Source organism: Mustela putorius, unplaced genomic scaffold, assembly GCF_011764305.1.
Source record: "Mustela putorius furo isolate JIRA1106 unplaced genomic scaffold, ASM1176430v1.1 tig00003913_pilon_pilon_pilon, whole genome shotgun sequence".
Classification (NCBI taxonomy): domain Eukaryota; kingdom Metazoa; phylum Chordata; class Mammalia; order Carnivora; family Mustelidae; genus Mustela; species Mustela putorius.
In genome coordinates this window covers 4,794,529-4,809,474 of record NW_025422060.1, presented here as the reverse complement: position 1 = coordinate 4,809,474, position 14,946 = coordinate 4,794,529, and the positions used below count along the sequence as shown (strand labels likewise).

General features: G+C 35.6%; 1 protein-coding gene across 1 annotated transcript in view; it reads left to right on the top strand.

The window, feature by feature from the left end:
* The window catches only part of CCDC7 (coiled-coil domain containing 7), a 467,373-nt gene that overhangs the window by 233,634 nt on the left and 218,793 nt on the right, over positions 1 to 14,946 (top strand). The window contains exons 22-23 of the mRNA XM_045069128.1: positions 893 to 991; positions 2,702 to 2,812. Coding sequence (XP_044925063.1) covers positions 893 to 991; positions 2,702 to 2,812 — 210 coding nt within the window. The remainder of the gene's footprint in view (positions 1 to 892; positions 992 to 2,701; positions 2,813 to 14,946) is intronic.

Below are 14,946 nucleotides of genomic sequence, written 5' to 3'. Positions count from 1 at the left end.
TATTCCTTGAGTTGGTTCATTTCTTTTTTTAAAAATGTTATGTTAGTCACCATACAGTGCTTCTTTTCTTAAGTTGCTTCATTTTTTGTAAACTATTATTTTTGTTTAGTATAATTTGTTTTTGGAATATGTAGAAATATTAGCCTACTTCCAAAATAAAAATATTTAAGAGAGAGAGAGCATTTTTTCCTGAAGCCTCACTCCTGCGTTCCTCAGTTTATCCCTTCTGTTTTAAGTAAATTGATTTCTGGTTTATCAGGGCTGTGTTTCATTTTGTAAAAGTAAGTGTCTCTATATTTTTCTCTATTTTCTCCCTTAATCCCCCTTCTTTGTCACCTCAAAGGTAATATACTAGATCTGCTTTTTAACTTTTCTTTTTCACTTAATATTCTCTCATGGAAATTTTTGTATGTCACTTTCTGGAAAATGTTTCCATTCATTTGACAGTTTTGTACAGCTGTTTGTGTCAATATACCATTGTTTATGTGATACCACAGTTTACAGTACAGATCTTCAGTTACTTAAACAGTAATCTATGCTTGAACATTTAGGTAGTTTTGAATATTATGCAATTACAAATGCTGCCATAAGTAACCTTGTGCATATATGTTTTATTGTTTCAACTACATTTACGTATTAGTCTAAGTATAAATACCCCAAAAAACTGGAACTAATTTAAGTAAATTTAATTTATATAAATATTTATGAAATATTATTCATATGAAAACGCTCATTAAAACTTTACTCATTGTTTTCATATCTAGCATTGTATTTTTAGTTTTATCAAAAAGAGAGAAAATTCTGCTGTACACTTGTATAAATTTGAAGTTTAGGTGTTTCACAACAGGTCTTTTTTTTCTATTTAATGGGCTAAATGTATTTCTTTATGTAGTACCAGATGAAGAACATATGATTGAGCATGAAGATTCAGTGTCAAAAACCAAAATGCAAGTAGAGAAACAAAAAACTTCTAGAAAGGGAAGATTCACTAGTAAGTATTTTAAAAAACTCTACATATTATTTTAGAGTTTTTTTTTTCCTTTGGCTCACAACCATATACCTAGGATATATTCTGTAGAAATTTTACATGTTAATTTAAAGGGTGAATACCCTAAGATAAAGAACAAAAGAAAAATTATTGATACATTTTGTTTATAATTTCTGATCATTCATACCCATGGGTCATGTGCTCAGCATCCACCAAGGGCAATAGTAGGTCAGTAATAGTCTCACAAAGAGTGTGTACCTTTCAGTCAGCCCTGGAAAATTACTGGTCCAAAAAACCAATGGGTGCCTTAGACCTGTGTCAGTGTCTTTTTGCAATAGGTTCTAATGGTGAAGACATGGTAATTTATGCCAACTCCAGAGTTATGTGCCTGAAATCTCTTTGGGTAGAAAGTCAGTAGTCAAAGAGTCCCACCACTATTCAGACTCTCTAATCTTGGGAAGAGAGGGTGAATAGATTCACAAATATCTCCTGTGGAATAAGATGTCTTGTCTTTTGCTCATCTTGCCCTGGAATTTTACCTGGACACTATGTCCTTTTACCTTCTTTATATTAATGATCTAACCATGTTGCCCCATATGATCAGGATGATATACAGCCCTAGTTGGATGACTTTGTTTGGGCCCACCAGAAGATTGTCATCAATTTGATTAAAAGCTAGTATTCCCTCTGCAAGTGGGACTTTGTTTCACAGTTGCTTACCTGATAGCAGTAGAAAAGGAAAAACTACTAAAAATTTTTGTGAATGCTTTTGCATTCCACTCTCTCGCCTAAGACTGAGGTTATAGATCAAATACTGTTGATTGATTATTTGGGTTTGTGCTTATTTTTTTCCATCATTAGGTTCATTAAGTTTGTTTTCAGTTTTAGTCTTCGTTCTCATTTTTTTAAATTTATTTTTGGAATACGTAAAAGTGAACTTTTTTCCAAAAGTAGTAAATATGCAAAAAGAGATAAAGTATCATTCCTTCCCTTGTATTCCTCAGTCTTCACCCTTTTCTTATAGGTATCCAACTGTATTGTTTTCTGGTTTGTCCTTGTATATTTTATTTTTAAAAACCTGTCCTTTTCCACCCCCTTCATTTCTATATTACTTTCTTTCTTTTAAAAAAGTGGCATGTTAGGTATTCTCTGTTCCATTTTTTAAAAAATTACCCCTAGAATCCTTCCAAATCATTTTGTAGAGACATTTTCATTTCTTTGTAGCAGTAGTTTTCTCACTGTTTTCATATCTACTACATATTGTACTATGTTATGTACCACAATTTATACTGTATGATAGTTTATAATATATGCATTAGTTTATCCAACCAGTTTTCTATATTTGTATATTTAGATGGTTTTAAATATTTTGCAATTAAAAATAACACTGTAATAAGAAAACTTGTAATATGAATTTTCATTTTTTTGGTCTGTGACTATGTAATTGCCCAAATAAAATGTAAGTAACCAAAAAGCTAGAGACTAATATAAAACATATTTGATACCTAGGAATATTTAAGAGACAATCAGACAGCTTCCACATCTATTAAAACTGATCTCACAAGTTCATGTGAATCTATCATTGTCACAGTTTCCATAAAACTTTACAAAAATGAGAAAGAATCCTGCACAATTATTATTATTTTATAATCTAGAGATTTCACAATAAATATGTTTTTCCATTTAGTGGACTAAATGTATCTCCCAATGTAGCTCATGATAAAGTACCAGATGAAAAGCTCATGCATAAGAATCAGGATTCAATGTCAAAAACCCAACAGCAAGTAAAGAAACAAAGCACTCTCAGAGGGGAAGGACTCTCTGGTAAGTATAACAACCCTAGCTAATATTAGAATATTTCATTTATTTATTTATTTATTTTTAAAAAGGTTTCATTTATTTGGCAGACAGAGATCACAAGTAAGGCAGAGAGTCAGGTAGAGAGAGAGGGGGAAGCAGGCTCCCTGCTGAGCAGAAAGCCCAATGCAGGGCTTGATCCCAGGACGCTGGGATCATGACCTGAGTTGAAGGCAGAGGCTTTAATGCACTGAGCCACACAGGCGCCCCTGAAATATTTTAAATTAAACTCACCTGATGGTCCTTTTTGTTTGGTTCATGAATTTGTATTTGAGCACACATTACAGAATTTTTACACTTTATACTTTTTCCTAAAGTATTAATACCCTAAGATAATTAGTGAACAGAAACAAAAGTATTGATACATCTTAGATGGTGTTTTGGTACAAAGATGGTTTTATGGCCATGGATCGTATACTCAGCCATGACTCAGTAACAGGCCATCAACTGACTCTCAAAGGGTTTATACTTACGAGATCACTCCAGGAAATTATGGGTCCATAAATGCAGTGGTTGCCCTTGACTAGTGGCATTGTCTTTCAGCATAGCCTAAAACTGGTACACAGAGATATGCTAAGGCTTATAACTCAGATGGAAAATGTGTATAATAGTGACGAAAGGGAAGGGTAGCTAATAGATCTCTCAGAGGATCTCCAAGGCATCCATCTATCAGGTGTCACTCAAATGTAGAGATCTTTATGGTAACCCGATATTTGAGTGCCATCAAGATACCTCTGAGGAGTGTGATCACCAGTAGACAAATAGTACCACTAATTGTTGAGACTCCTTGCATTTATTGGGCCAGAGAAAGCCAAAGGCTTAGAAATTGTTTACTCTCAAGAAACACATTGTGGCCCTTCCCATATGATGCCCTGGAATTTCACTTAGGTTTCTGGTCCTTGTGTTATGTCCAGATTAATGTGGTGTCCAATCCTTATTTGCTGGTGCATTTTTCTGGCTCCATTTGGATGATGTCATTAATAGAGAGGAAGGTTAGTTGTCCCTCTCTCTGGTAATGGCACTTTTTTCCAGGTTATGGACCTGATGACCTTTATGTCAGAGAGGGAATTTAAGGACTCCTCTGGAAGATCAGTAATGGTGTATTGCAGCCCAGTCCACATAAGGGTGAACTGAAAGCAGTATTGAAAAGGGCATTTGTGATGTCAGTTGCTGCATACCAAATTCCCTCATCTTGGAAGACAGCCTCTGTGACAGTCATAATGTTGGGTACTACTGGCGTCAAGGCTGAACTGCAGCTTTAAACTAGCTGTAATTAATTGAGATTCCTGAAACCCAAAACCTTGTATGTGGGTAATTTGGGGGAATTTTGTTTTCCTGAAGCATAAAATCATAGCAGGTATTTCCACCCCCCCCTCAGGAAGTTATATTTGAGAGGCAGAAGCACTAGAGGCTGATAGATGAGTTGGTAGACATATCCTTCTACATATCCCACTAAGTCCTAACTGAAAAAGTTCCTTTCAAGGAAAACAGAAGTTAACATATACAATATATTTATACCAGTAGTGCACTCAGTAGTGGGCACAATGGCAGTAGAGGTCTGTCTGTGTTGGCCCATTGGTTCTACACATAGTCGAGTCTGGATAAGAGTCTGGTCTTGGCCTCATACTTTAAACCAGAAAGGATTTTTATTTTCCCCTCTTTCTGATGTCATAGATTGTGTAGATCATAAATACTTTTGTGCCAGTATCCAAAATCCCAAATATAATTCTTCTCCATGTTCACTTGAACTCTGACTTTGGTATAGGGCCTTCTTTCTCTGATAAGGACATGGAGCACTTGGCCTGATATATAGTTTTGTTTATGTTTAAAAACTGAACATTAGGGCTTGAAGTGGGCAGTGTTTTTCATTCATCTCAAGATTTATTAGAACATGTATAGGAAATAAAACCTAATATTAATCATAGGACTATCACTGCAGACCTTAGGGAAATTCCTCTTGCACCCTCAGTGGCATATCACCTGTCTTGGGCTCCTTGGTAGAGAACCCATCTATCTTCTCAATTGAGAAAATGTTGTTAAGTAGGTGTTCTATGGAACTTGGGACCAGGGAAAGAAGGGGCGGAAAGTTGAGGAGGAAGAAGATACTAAGTTAGGATGGATAAATACATCTTCAAGTTACCTAATAAGTTTGTTTTGGCAGAGGTACTTGAATAATGTCTCAGCTAAGGCCATTCACCACTCATAAAGAGCCTTCTGAATGCAGGTGCCTAGGATAGGTATGCAGAATGTGTAAGAATATGGACAGCCCAGAGGGACATGAATCCTTGACAACAACTTTTTCCGGAGACTGCCCTGGCTATCAGGTGTGGAGAAGGCAACTTTCTCTTATGAGGCGTGTGTGTGTGCGCACATGCGTGTGTATATATATATATATATATATATATATATATATATATATATATACACATATGTATATATACATACATATATATAAAAAATATAACATTTGTCTATCATCATCATCTATCCACACACACATATATAGTGAGGCATACACACATACACACATATTTAGAAATAATAAGTTCTTGAGTGCCTGAGTGGGTCAGTGGTTAAGCAACTGCCTTTGGCTCAGGTCAATTGCAGAATCCTGGGATCGAGAATCAGTCTTCTTGCTCAGCAGGGGAGTCTGCTTCTCTCCCCCACCCTGCTCATGGTCTCTCTTTCACTCATCTCTTTTTCAAGTAAGTAAAATCTTTTTTTAAAAAATAAATAAGTTCTTTATAGACATGTTTCATTCCAGTCCATCTCCTTGGAGCCTGTTCTTGCCTTCCTCTGTTTTATATGCATGTGTCCTTTCTTTTGTAGTATGAAGTCTAATCTTGAATAACATCAACACACTTATTTGTTTAATCCTGTAATACTTCTAAATTTGTTTCAAAATTACTTAGCACATAATACTAGAAAAACTAATGTACTAAAAAGTGTTTGTATCCTATTCTTTTTGCTAAGACTGAAGATATATGTCAACTACCACCAGTTTTCAAATGGTCCCAGAGTGCAAACCCATCTCTATTTAACTCTGACCATAGTATTTCTCCTCAGGTCCCCTTTTTGTACAGGCATTTGGCTGAACCCCTTAAACTGCTTATTTTTGAAAATGCAGAAATGGTAAAACTAGGCAGATTCTCCAATTTTTCTCAAAATCCACTGGGAGATATAGAGAGAAGGGCCCTTGTGTTAGTGTTAAGTGTCATCACCATCTGACTCTAATGCTACTATCCTGGGATTCCTGTGGGCTTCCACTTGGCCAGGTGGTCATTAGTGGAGAGTCTGTAATCGACATCTTGAGACCTACTGTTGAGTAACTACACTCAGAAAAGCCCTTAACCAGATGATTCAGGAGTGGATAGCCAATTACCATTTTTAAGTCATTTTCTCTGCTTGTCAATATAGCAGTAGCCAGTTTTTCATGTCTAGAAATTTATCAGTTAAGATCCAGATTGTGTGATGAGCCAATTGATCTGACCTATGAATAGGTTTAATTGAACTTGATACTAGCAAGTGTGGCATGAAAAAACCTAGAAATCTGAGTGTGTTTAACAATCTCATTGTGCACTCTTCTCACTTGTTGAATCTAGGGACCATCAGGATGGATCATCTGCACTAGGAAGATGGCTGTAGGTTTGGTCCAAACAAGCTTTTGTTTGTTTTAAAGATAATTTTTAAAGAGAAATTTTAGGTTAAAAGCACAGGTACAGATATTTTGCATATACCCACTGCCCTCACATATGCATAACCTCCCTAATTTTCTCTCTCATTTTCCTTCCTTCCTTCCTTCCTTCCTTCCTTCCTTCCTTCCTTCCTTCCTTCTCCTTCTTCTTCTCCTTCTTCTCCTTCCTCCTTTTCCTCCTCTTCTTTCCTTCCTTCTTCCTTCTTCAGAGGGAGCATGAGCACACACATAAGCATGGAAGGAGGGTCAGAGGGAGATGGAGAGAGAGAATCCTGAACAGGGTCCATGTTCAGCTCAGCGTAGAGCATTGCATGGGACTCAGTCCCACAGCCCTGAGATTATGTACTGAGCCACAGTCAAGAGTCAGACACTTAACTGACTGAACCACCCAGGTGCCCTTCACCTCCTAAGTTTTCAACATCACTTCTCAGCGATAAAAGTGGCATATTTTTTATAGTTGGTGTACATTGAAAAAAATCACAATCATCCAAAATCCATAGTTTCCATTAGGGTTCACCAAACAAGATTTTCAGTGCCAGAATACTCATCTTGAGTGGATTATGCCACTTAGAGACCAAATATTAGCTACCTGAAGGAGAAAGTCTTGGGTTTTTATGCACTATTTTATTCCTTACCTTCTTTCTCCTCCCCCTGGAGCAAAATAATCACTGTCAGAGCACTCAGAATGAGAGGGTCTGTCATGATGCACTTAACAAAGTAACACTGTCTTTAACTAAATTTGACAATACGGTGAAGGTGGACCACCCAAGTCTGTGAAGTCTTCCTTGGATGCTGGGCAAGGTAATCCAGAGGGCTCTACATTTTTTGTCCTTAAACATGAGTTTTGAAAACCCAATGTGTCATAGCTTGTTCATTATGTTTTACCTAGAGACCCTCAGCAAGATTTTATGACTAGCTGCTTTGTTTTCTGGTTTATCTTTCCAGTGTTCCATTTTGTAAAGGTAACTATCTATTTTTCTTCTAATACATCCTTATTTCTTTCCCCAAAGGCAACATATTAGACATTATCTCTTAGAAATCTCTTCAAGTCAGTTTACTGAGATCTTCTTCATTCCTTTTACATTTCCATGAAAAACAGTTTGTACCACAGTGTATATCACAGTTAATATTACCATAATTTATGGAATTTATCAAAGTTTATTTAATCAATTTCCCATGCTTGTACATTTAGGTAGTGTTTAGTACTTTGCAATTAAAATATTTTATATGAATAACATTGTCAATATGCATCTTGATCATTTGATCCATTTTAAGGTAGTTTTTCTCTTAAATTGTGGTATAAAAACATATGAATAAAACAACCATTTTAACAGTTTTTTAAATTATCGAAATGTAATTGAAATACATTATATTTTCTGAAAAACATATTGATTCAACAATTCTAGGGGCACTTTAGCTGGCTCAGTTGGTACAACATGCAACTCTTGAGCACGGAGCGTACCTAAAAACAAAACAGAACGAAACAATTCTATATCTTATTCAGTGATCACCACATTAGGTGTAGTCACTATTTGCCCACCATGAATTGTTATTCCAATATTATTAACCTTTTCCTATACTGTGCTTTTTATCTCCATGACTTATTCATTTTATAACTTAGAAGTTTTTTTTCCTTAATATCCTTTTTATTTGTTTCAGCCATCCATCCCCTCACCCCTTCTGGCAGCCATCAGTTTGCTCTCTATATTTAGGAGTCTCTTTTTTTTCCCTTTTTTTTTTCATGTGTTTTGTTTCTTAAATTCCACATATAAATGAAATTCTATGTTATCTTTCTCTGTCAGACTTATTATTTCATCTTTTTAAAAATTTTTTATTTAAATTCCAGTTACTTAACATTCAGTATAATATTAGTTTCAGGTATACAATAGTGATTCAATACTTCCATATGATACCAAGGACTCAACACAAGTAGGCTCTTTAATCCCCATCACCTATTTAACCCACTTCTCCTCCTATCTCGTTTCTGGTAACCATCAGTTTGTCCTCTGTAATTAAGAGCCTATTTCTTGGTTGGCCACTTTTTTTTCCCCCTCTGCTTGTTTGTTTTGTTTCTTAAATTCTACATATGAGTGACATCATGTGGTATTTGTCTTTTTGCTGACTGACTTATTTCACTTAGCATAATACTGTCCAGCTGCATGCATCCCAATGTTTATAACAACATTATCAACAATAGCCAGATTATGGAAACAGCCCAACTGTCTATCAACTGATAAGTGGATATAGAAGAATATATATATAGGAATACAATATGCCATCTGTCAGAATTAATTGATTTAGCCTAATACCCTCTAGCTTTATCCTGGTTGTTGCAAATGACAAGATCTTATTCTTTTTTCCTTGCTGAGTAATATTCCTTTGGGTTGTGTGTATATGTGGTGTACACACCAAATCTTTATCCCATCACCAATCAGTAGATACTAAGGTTGCTTCTATACCTTCACTATTGTAAATGATGCTGCAGTAAATATAGGGGTACATAAATCTTTTTGTACTAGTGTTTTCATTTTCTTTGTGTAAGTACCCAGTAGTGCAATTACTGGATAGTATGATATTTCTATTTTTAATTTTTTGAAGAGCCTCCTGTCTTCTGCAGTAATTACCTCAATTTACATTCCTACCAGCAGAGCACAAGGGGTTCCTTTTCTCCACATCCTCACCAACACTTGTTATTTCTTGTCTCTCTGTTACTAGCTATTCTGACTAGTGTGAGATGATATATCTCATTGTGGTTCTGATGTGCATTTCCCTGATGATTACAGATGTTGAACATCCTTTCATGTATTTGCCACCTAGATGTTTTCTTTGAAGAATGTCTATTCAAGTCTTCTGCCCATTTAAAAATCCAGTGTATTTTCAGAGGGAGGGGTGCATGTTGAGTTGTATGAGTTCCTTACATATTTTGTTTTTGAACACCCAGATAAACAACATAGCCATTTACCTAAGGAACTAGAAAAACAAAGCCCAAAGAAAAAAATAAATAAAAATTCTATAGTGGAAATAAATAGAGACACTCCCCCAAGCTGGATCCTTGAAGAGATAGACAAATTTATCCATGCTCATCAAGAAAAAAAAGAAAGTGGACTCAAGTAAAAATAGAAATGGAAGAGAAATAACAACCAACACCACAGAAATACAAAGAATAATGAGAATATTATGAAAAATTGTATGCCAAAAAATTAGATAACCCAGAAGAAATGGATAAGTTCCTAGAAACATACAATCTCCCAAAAGTAAATCAGGAAGAGAGAAAATTTGAACAGACTATTTCTAGTAGTAAAATTGAATTGGTAATCAAAGCCTCCCACTAAGCAAAAGTCCAGTGTTCACAGGTGAATTCTATCAAATATTTCAAGAAGAGTTAATACTTATTCTCAAAATATTCCCCAAAAAAGGAAGAGTAAGGAAAACTTCCATTTATTATATGAGGCCAACATTACTAACCTTTTCCATTTGTAAAGCATTTTACAGTTTACAGAATATTTTGCCATTCTCATTTCCATTTCCATTTCATTTCATTTGATCTTTCTCACAACTCTAACAGGAACAACAGATTAAGGAAGCTGACAAAGAAGTTGTATGGCTTGGCCAGAGTCACAAAGATGTACTTGGTGATCCTAGGATTAAAATTGCTTATTCCCAATCTAAGGCCTTTTGTACTTCACATGGATATCTTTCCAAAAACATTTACAAACCCATTATTCCAAGATAGTGCTAGGTTGTAAGCATGCTAGGAGGTACAAGATAGCCCCCCTTTATGGTGCAACAGATAAATAGTAAACTGAGATTCCTCTAGTATCCTGGACTGAGCTCCAAAATGAGGTCATTCTTAGTAATAATCACCCTTGTTTGACTGGTTCCTGTTCCTGCCTAATAAGGTCTGACCACAGTCAAGCAAATCATACCACCATTGGTGGTAGCTGAAAACATTGAGTGGGGTCCTACATGAGCTCCCCAAAGAGTTTGATCAGCTACCCAGAATCATTCCTTTTTTTTTCTTAAGATTTTATTTTACAGAAAGAGACAGCAAAAGAGGGAACACAAGCAGGGGGAGTGGGAGAGGGAGCAGCAGTCTTCCTGCTGATCAGGGAGCCTGACGCGGGGCTTGATTCCAGGAACCTGGGATCATGACCTGTGGCAAAGGCAGACACTTAATGACTGAGCCACCCAGTTGCCCCTCCTTTTTTTCTTCTTCTTTTTTTTTAATTAATGTATTATTATTATTGCTTTCAGAGGTACAGGGTTATGATTCATCAGTCTCATATAATACCCAGTGCTCATTATATCACATGCCCTCTTTAATGTCCATCACCCAGTTACCTCATCCGTCCACCTGTCTCTCCTCCAGCAACCCTTGGTTTGTTTCCTATGACTGAGTCTCTTATGGTTTGTCTCCCTGTCTGATTTTATCTTGTTTTATTTTTTACTATCTTCCCCTATGATCCTCTGTTTTGTAAATTACACATACCAGTGGATCATATGATAATTGTCTTTCTCTCATTGACTTATTTGGCCTAACATAATACCCTCTAGTTCTATTAATGTTATTGCAAACGGTAAGATTTCTTTCTTTCTTTCTTTTTTTTTCCTGGTGGCTGAGTTATGTATATATCACGTCTTCTTTATCCATTCATGTGTCAATGGACATCTGGGCTCTTTCCATGGTTTGGCTATTGTGGGCATTGCTTCTATAAACATTAGGGTGCAGTTCCCCTTCAGATTACTACCTTTGTATCTTTAGGGTAAATACACAGTAGTGCAATTGCTGGGTTGTAGGATAGCTCTAATTTCAACTTTTTGAGGAACCACCATGCCAAGTGCTGTGGAGTACTTTTTCATGTGTCTGTTGGCCATTTGTATATCTTTGCAGAAATGTCTGCTCATGTCTTTTGCCCATTTCTTAATTGGATTATTCATTCTTTGGGTGTTGAGTTTTCTAAGTTCTTTATAGATTTTGAATACTAGCCATTTATTTGTTATGTCATTTACAAATATCTTCTCCCATTCTGTGGATGCCTTTGCTGACTGTTTCTCTTGCTGTGCTGTGCGAAAGCGTTTTATCTTGCTGAAGTCTCAAGAGTTCATTTTTTGTTTTGTTGCCCTTGCCTTTGGAGACATGTCTAGCAAGAATTTGCTGCAGCTGAATCCAACAAGGTTGCTACCTGTGTTCTCCTCTAGGATTTTGACGGATTACTCTCTCACAGTTAGGTCTTTCATCCATTCTGAGTCTATTTTTATGTATGTGTAAGGAATTGGTCCAGTTCTATTCTTCTGCATGTGGCTGTCCAATTTTCCTGGCACTGTGTATTGAAGGGACTGTCTTTTTTCCATTGGATATTCTTTCCTGCTTTGTCAAAGATTGGTTGACCATAGAGCTGATGACCCATTTCTGGGTTTTCTACTCTGTTCCATTGATCTATGTGTTTGTTTTTGTGCCAGTACCATAATGTCTTGATGCTTACAGATTTGTAATAGAGCTTTAAGTCCAAAGTTGTGATGCCACAAGTTTTGGGTTTCTTTTTCAGCATTGCTTTGACTATATGAGGTCTTTACAGGCTCCATACAAATTTTATGACTATTTGTTCCAGCTCTGTGAAAAAATGTGATGGTATTTTGATAGGGGGTGGCTTGAATGTATAGATTGCTCAAGATAGCACAGACATTTTAACAATATTTGTTCTTCCAACCCATGAGTATGGAACATTTTTCATCAATTTCTTTCTGTCACTTTCTGAGTACACTTTCTGATCCTATCTGATACCCTTTTCCTTTGCTTCTTTGGTTAGGTTTATTCCTAGGAATCTTATGGTTTGGAGTGCAATTGTAAATGGGATAGACTCCTTAATTTCTCTTCTGTCTCATTGTTAGTGTATAGAAATGTAACTAATTTCAGTGCATTGGTTTTATGTCCTGTAATTTTTTGAATTTCTGTTCTGCTATTTTGGTTTCTTTTTCATTGATTTCTGCCCTAATCATTATTATTTTTCTTCTCCTGCTAAGTTTAGGCTTTATTTGCTGTTCTTTTTCCAATTCCTTTAGGTAGGTGTAGCTAATGCTTGTGTATTTGAGAACCTTTAATGAACTTTTAATGTTGTGTATTTGAGAACCTTTCTTTGAGAACCTTTCTTGTTTCTTGAGAAAGAATTTTAATGCTATATACCTTCCTTTTATGACTGCCTTTGCAGTCATAAAAGATTATGAATAGTTATGTTTTCATTTTTACTTGTTTCCATGAATTTTTTAATTCTTCTTTAATTTCCTGGTTGACCCATTCATTCTTTAGTAAGATGGTCTTTAGCCTCCATGTATTTGAGTTCTAGCCAAATTTTCTCTTGTGACTGAATTCTAGTTTCAAAGCATTGTGTTCTGAAAATATGTGGGGAATGATGCCAATCTTTTGGTACCATTTGAGATCTAATTTGTGACCCACTATATGATCTATTCTGGAGAATGTTCCATGTGTACTCAAGAAGACTGTGTATTCTGTTGCTTTAGCATGGAATAGTCTGAATATATCTAAAGTCCATCTGGTCCAATGTGTCATTCAAAGCCCTTATTTCCTTGTTAATCTGCTGCTTAGATGATTTGTCCATTGCAGAGAGGGAGGTGTTAATGTCCTCTACTATTATTGTATTACTATTGATGTGTTTCTTTGATTTTGTTATTAATTGGTTTATATAATAGGCTGCTCCCACATTAAGGGCATAAATATTTACAATTATTTTATCTTTTTGTTTGGTAGAGACTTTAAGAATGATATAGTGTTTTACTACATCTCTAAACTATGGTCTTTGGTTTAAAACACAATTTATCTGATATAAGGATTGCCACCCCAGCTTTCTTTTGATGTCCATTAGCAAGGTAAATGCTTTTTCCACCCCCTCACTTTAAATACGGAGGTGTCTTAGGGTCTAAAATGAGTCTCCTGCAGATAGCATATTGATGGGACTTACTTTTTGATCCTATCTGATACCCTCTGTCTTTCGACTGAGGCATTTAGCCCCTTTGCATTCAGAGAAACTAGTGAAAGATGAATTTAGTACCATTTTATTACCTGTAAAGTGACTGCTTCTGTATATTATCTCTGTTCCTTTCTGGTCTATGTTGGCTTTGGGCTCTTTCTTTGCGTAGAGAATCCCTGTTAATATTTCTTGTAAGCCTGGTTTGGTGATCATTAATTCTTTTAGTTTGTTTGTCCTAGAAGTTTCTCATCACTCCTCTGTTTTCAGTGACAGTCTAGCTGGATAAAGTATTCTTGGCTGTATATTTTTCTCATTTAGCACACTGAATATGTATCATGCCAGTTCTTTCTTGCTGGCCGGGTCTCTGTGGATAAGCCTGCTGCTAATTCAATGTTTCTACCATTGTAAGTTATAGACCTCTTGTCCCAGCTAGTTTCAAGATTTTCTCTTTGTCTCTAAAATTTGCAAGTTTCGGTATTATATGTTGGGGTGTTGACCTATTTTTATTGATTTTGAGGGTGGTTCTCTGTGCTCCTGGAATTGGTTGCCTGTTCCCTTCCCCAGATTAGGGAAATTCTCTGCTATAATTTTCTCTAATATATCTTCTGCTTCTCTCTCTTTCTTCTTCTTCTGTGTATCTCAATTATTCTAATATTATTTTGTTATGTCTCTTGAATTCTCCCCTCATGATCCAGTAGTTGTTTATCTCTCTTTTTCTCAGCTACTTTATTGTCCATCATTTTTTCTATATATCATTAATTCTCTCTTCTGCCTCATTTATCCTAGCAGTTAGAGTTTCCATTTTTTATTGTACTTCATTAATAGCCTTTTTAAATTTTGACCTGGTTATATTTTAGTTCTTTTATTTCTCTGGAAGGGGATTTTCTAGGGTGTTCTATGCTTTCTTTAAGCTCAGCTAGTATCTTTATAATTATTCTGAAATCTAGTTCCAGCGTCTTACATATGTCCATACTAATTAGGTCTCTGACAGTCAGTATTTTTCCATGTTGTCATTCTGTTGAGAGAAGAATAGATGAGCAAGAGAACACAATACTAAAATGGCAACAGTGACCCCAGAGAAATACACACCAAGCAAATCAGAAGAGTTCTGAAACCAAAAACCGAAAAAGGAAAAAAAAAAAAAAAAAGGAAAAAGAAAGGAGAATATAATCAGAATGGTGAGTGGAATAGAGAAATACAATGGATTCTGTGTGTATTTTGGTCTACTTTTTAGAAAACTAGATCCCAAAATTGTAAAGGAAGTAAAGCTTATATATGTACAAAAATAAAATTAAATACAATGAAAGGATAGAAGTAATTGTAAAAATGAAAATTAAAAGACAAAGAAAACAAAAACAAAAGAGAAAAAAACACACAACAACAACAACAAAAGGAATGAAAAAAACAAAAGGAATGGATATAAA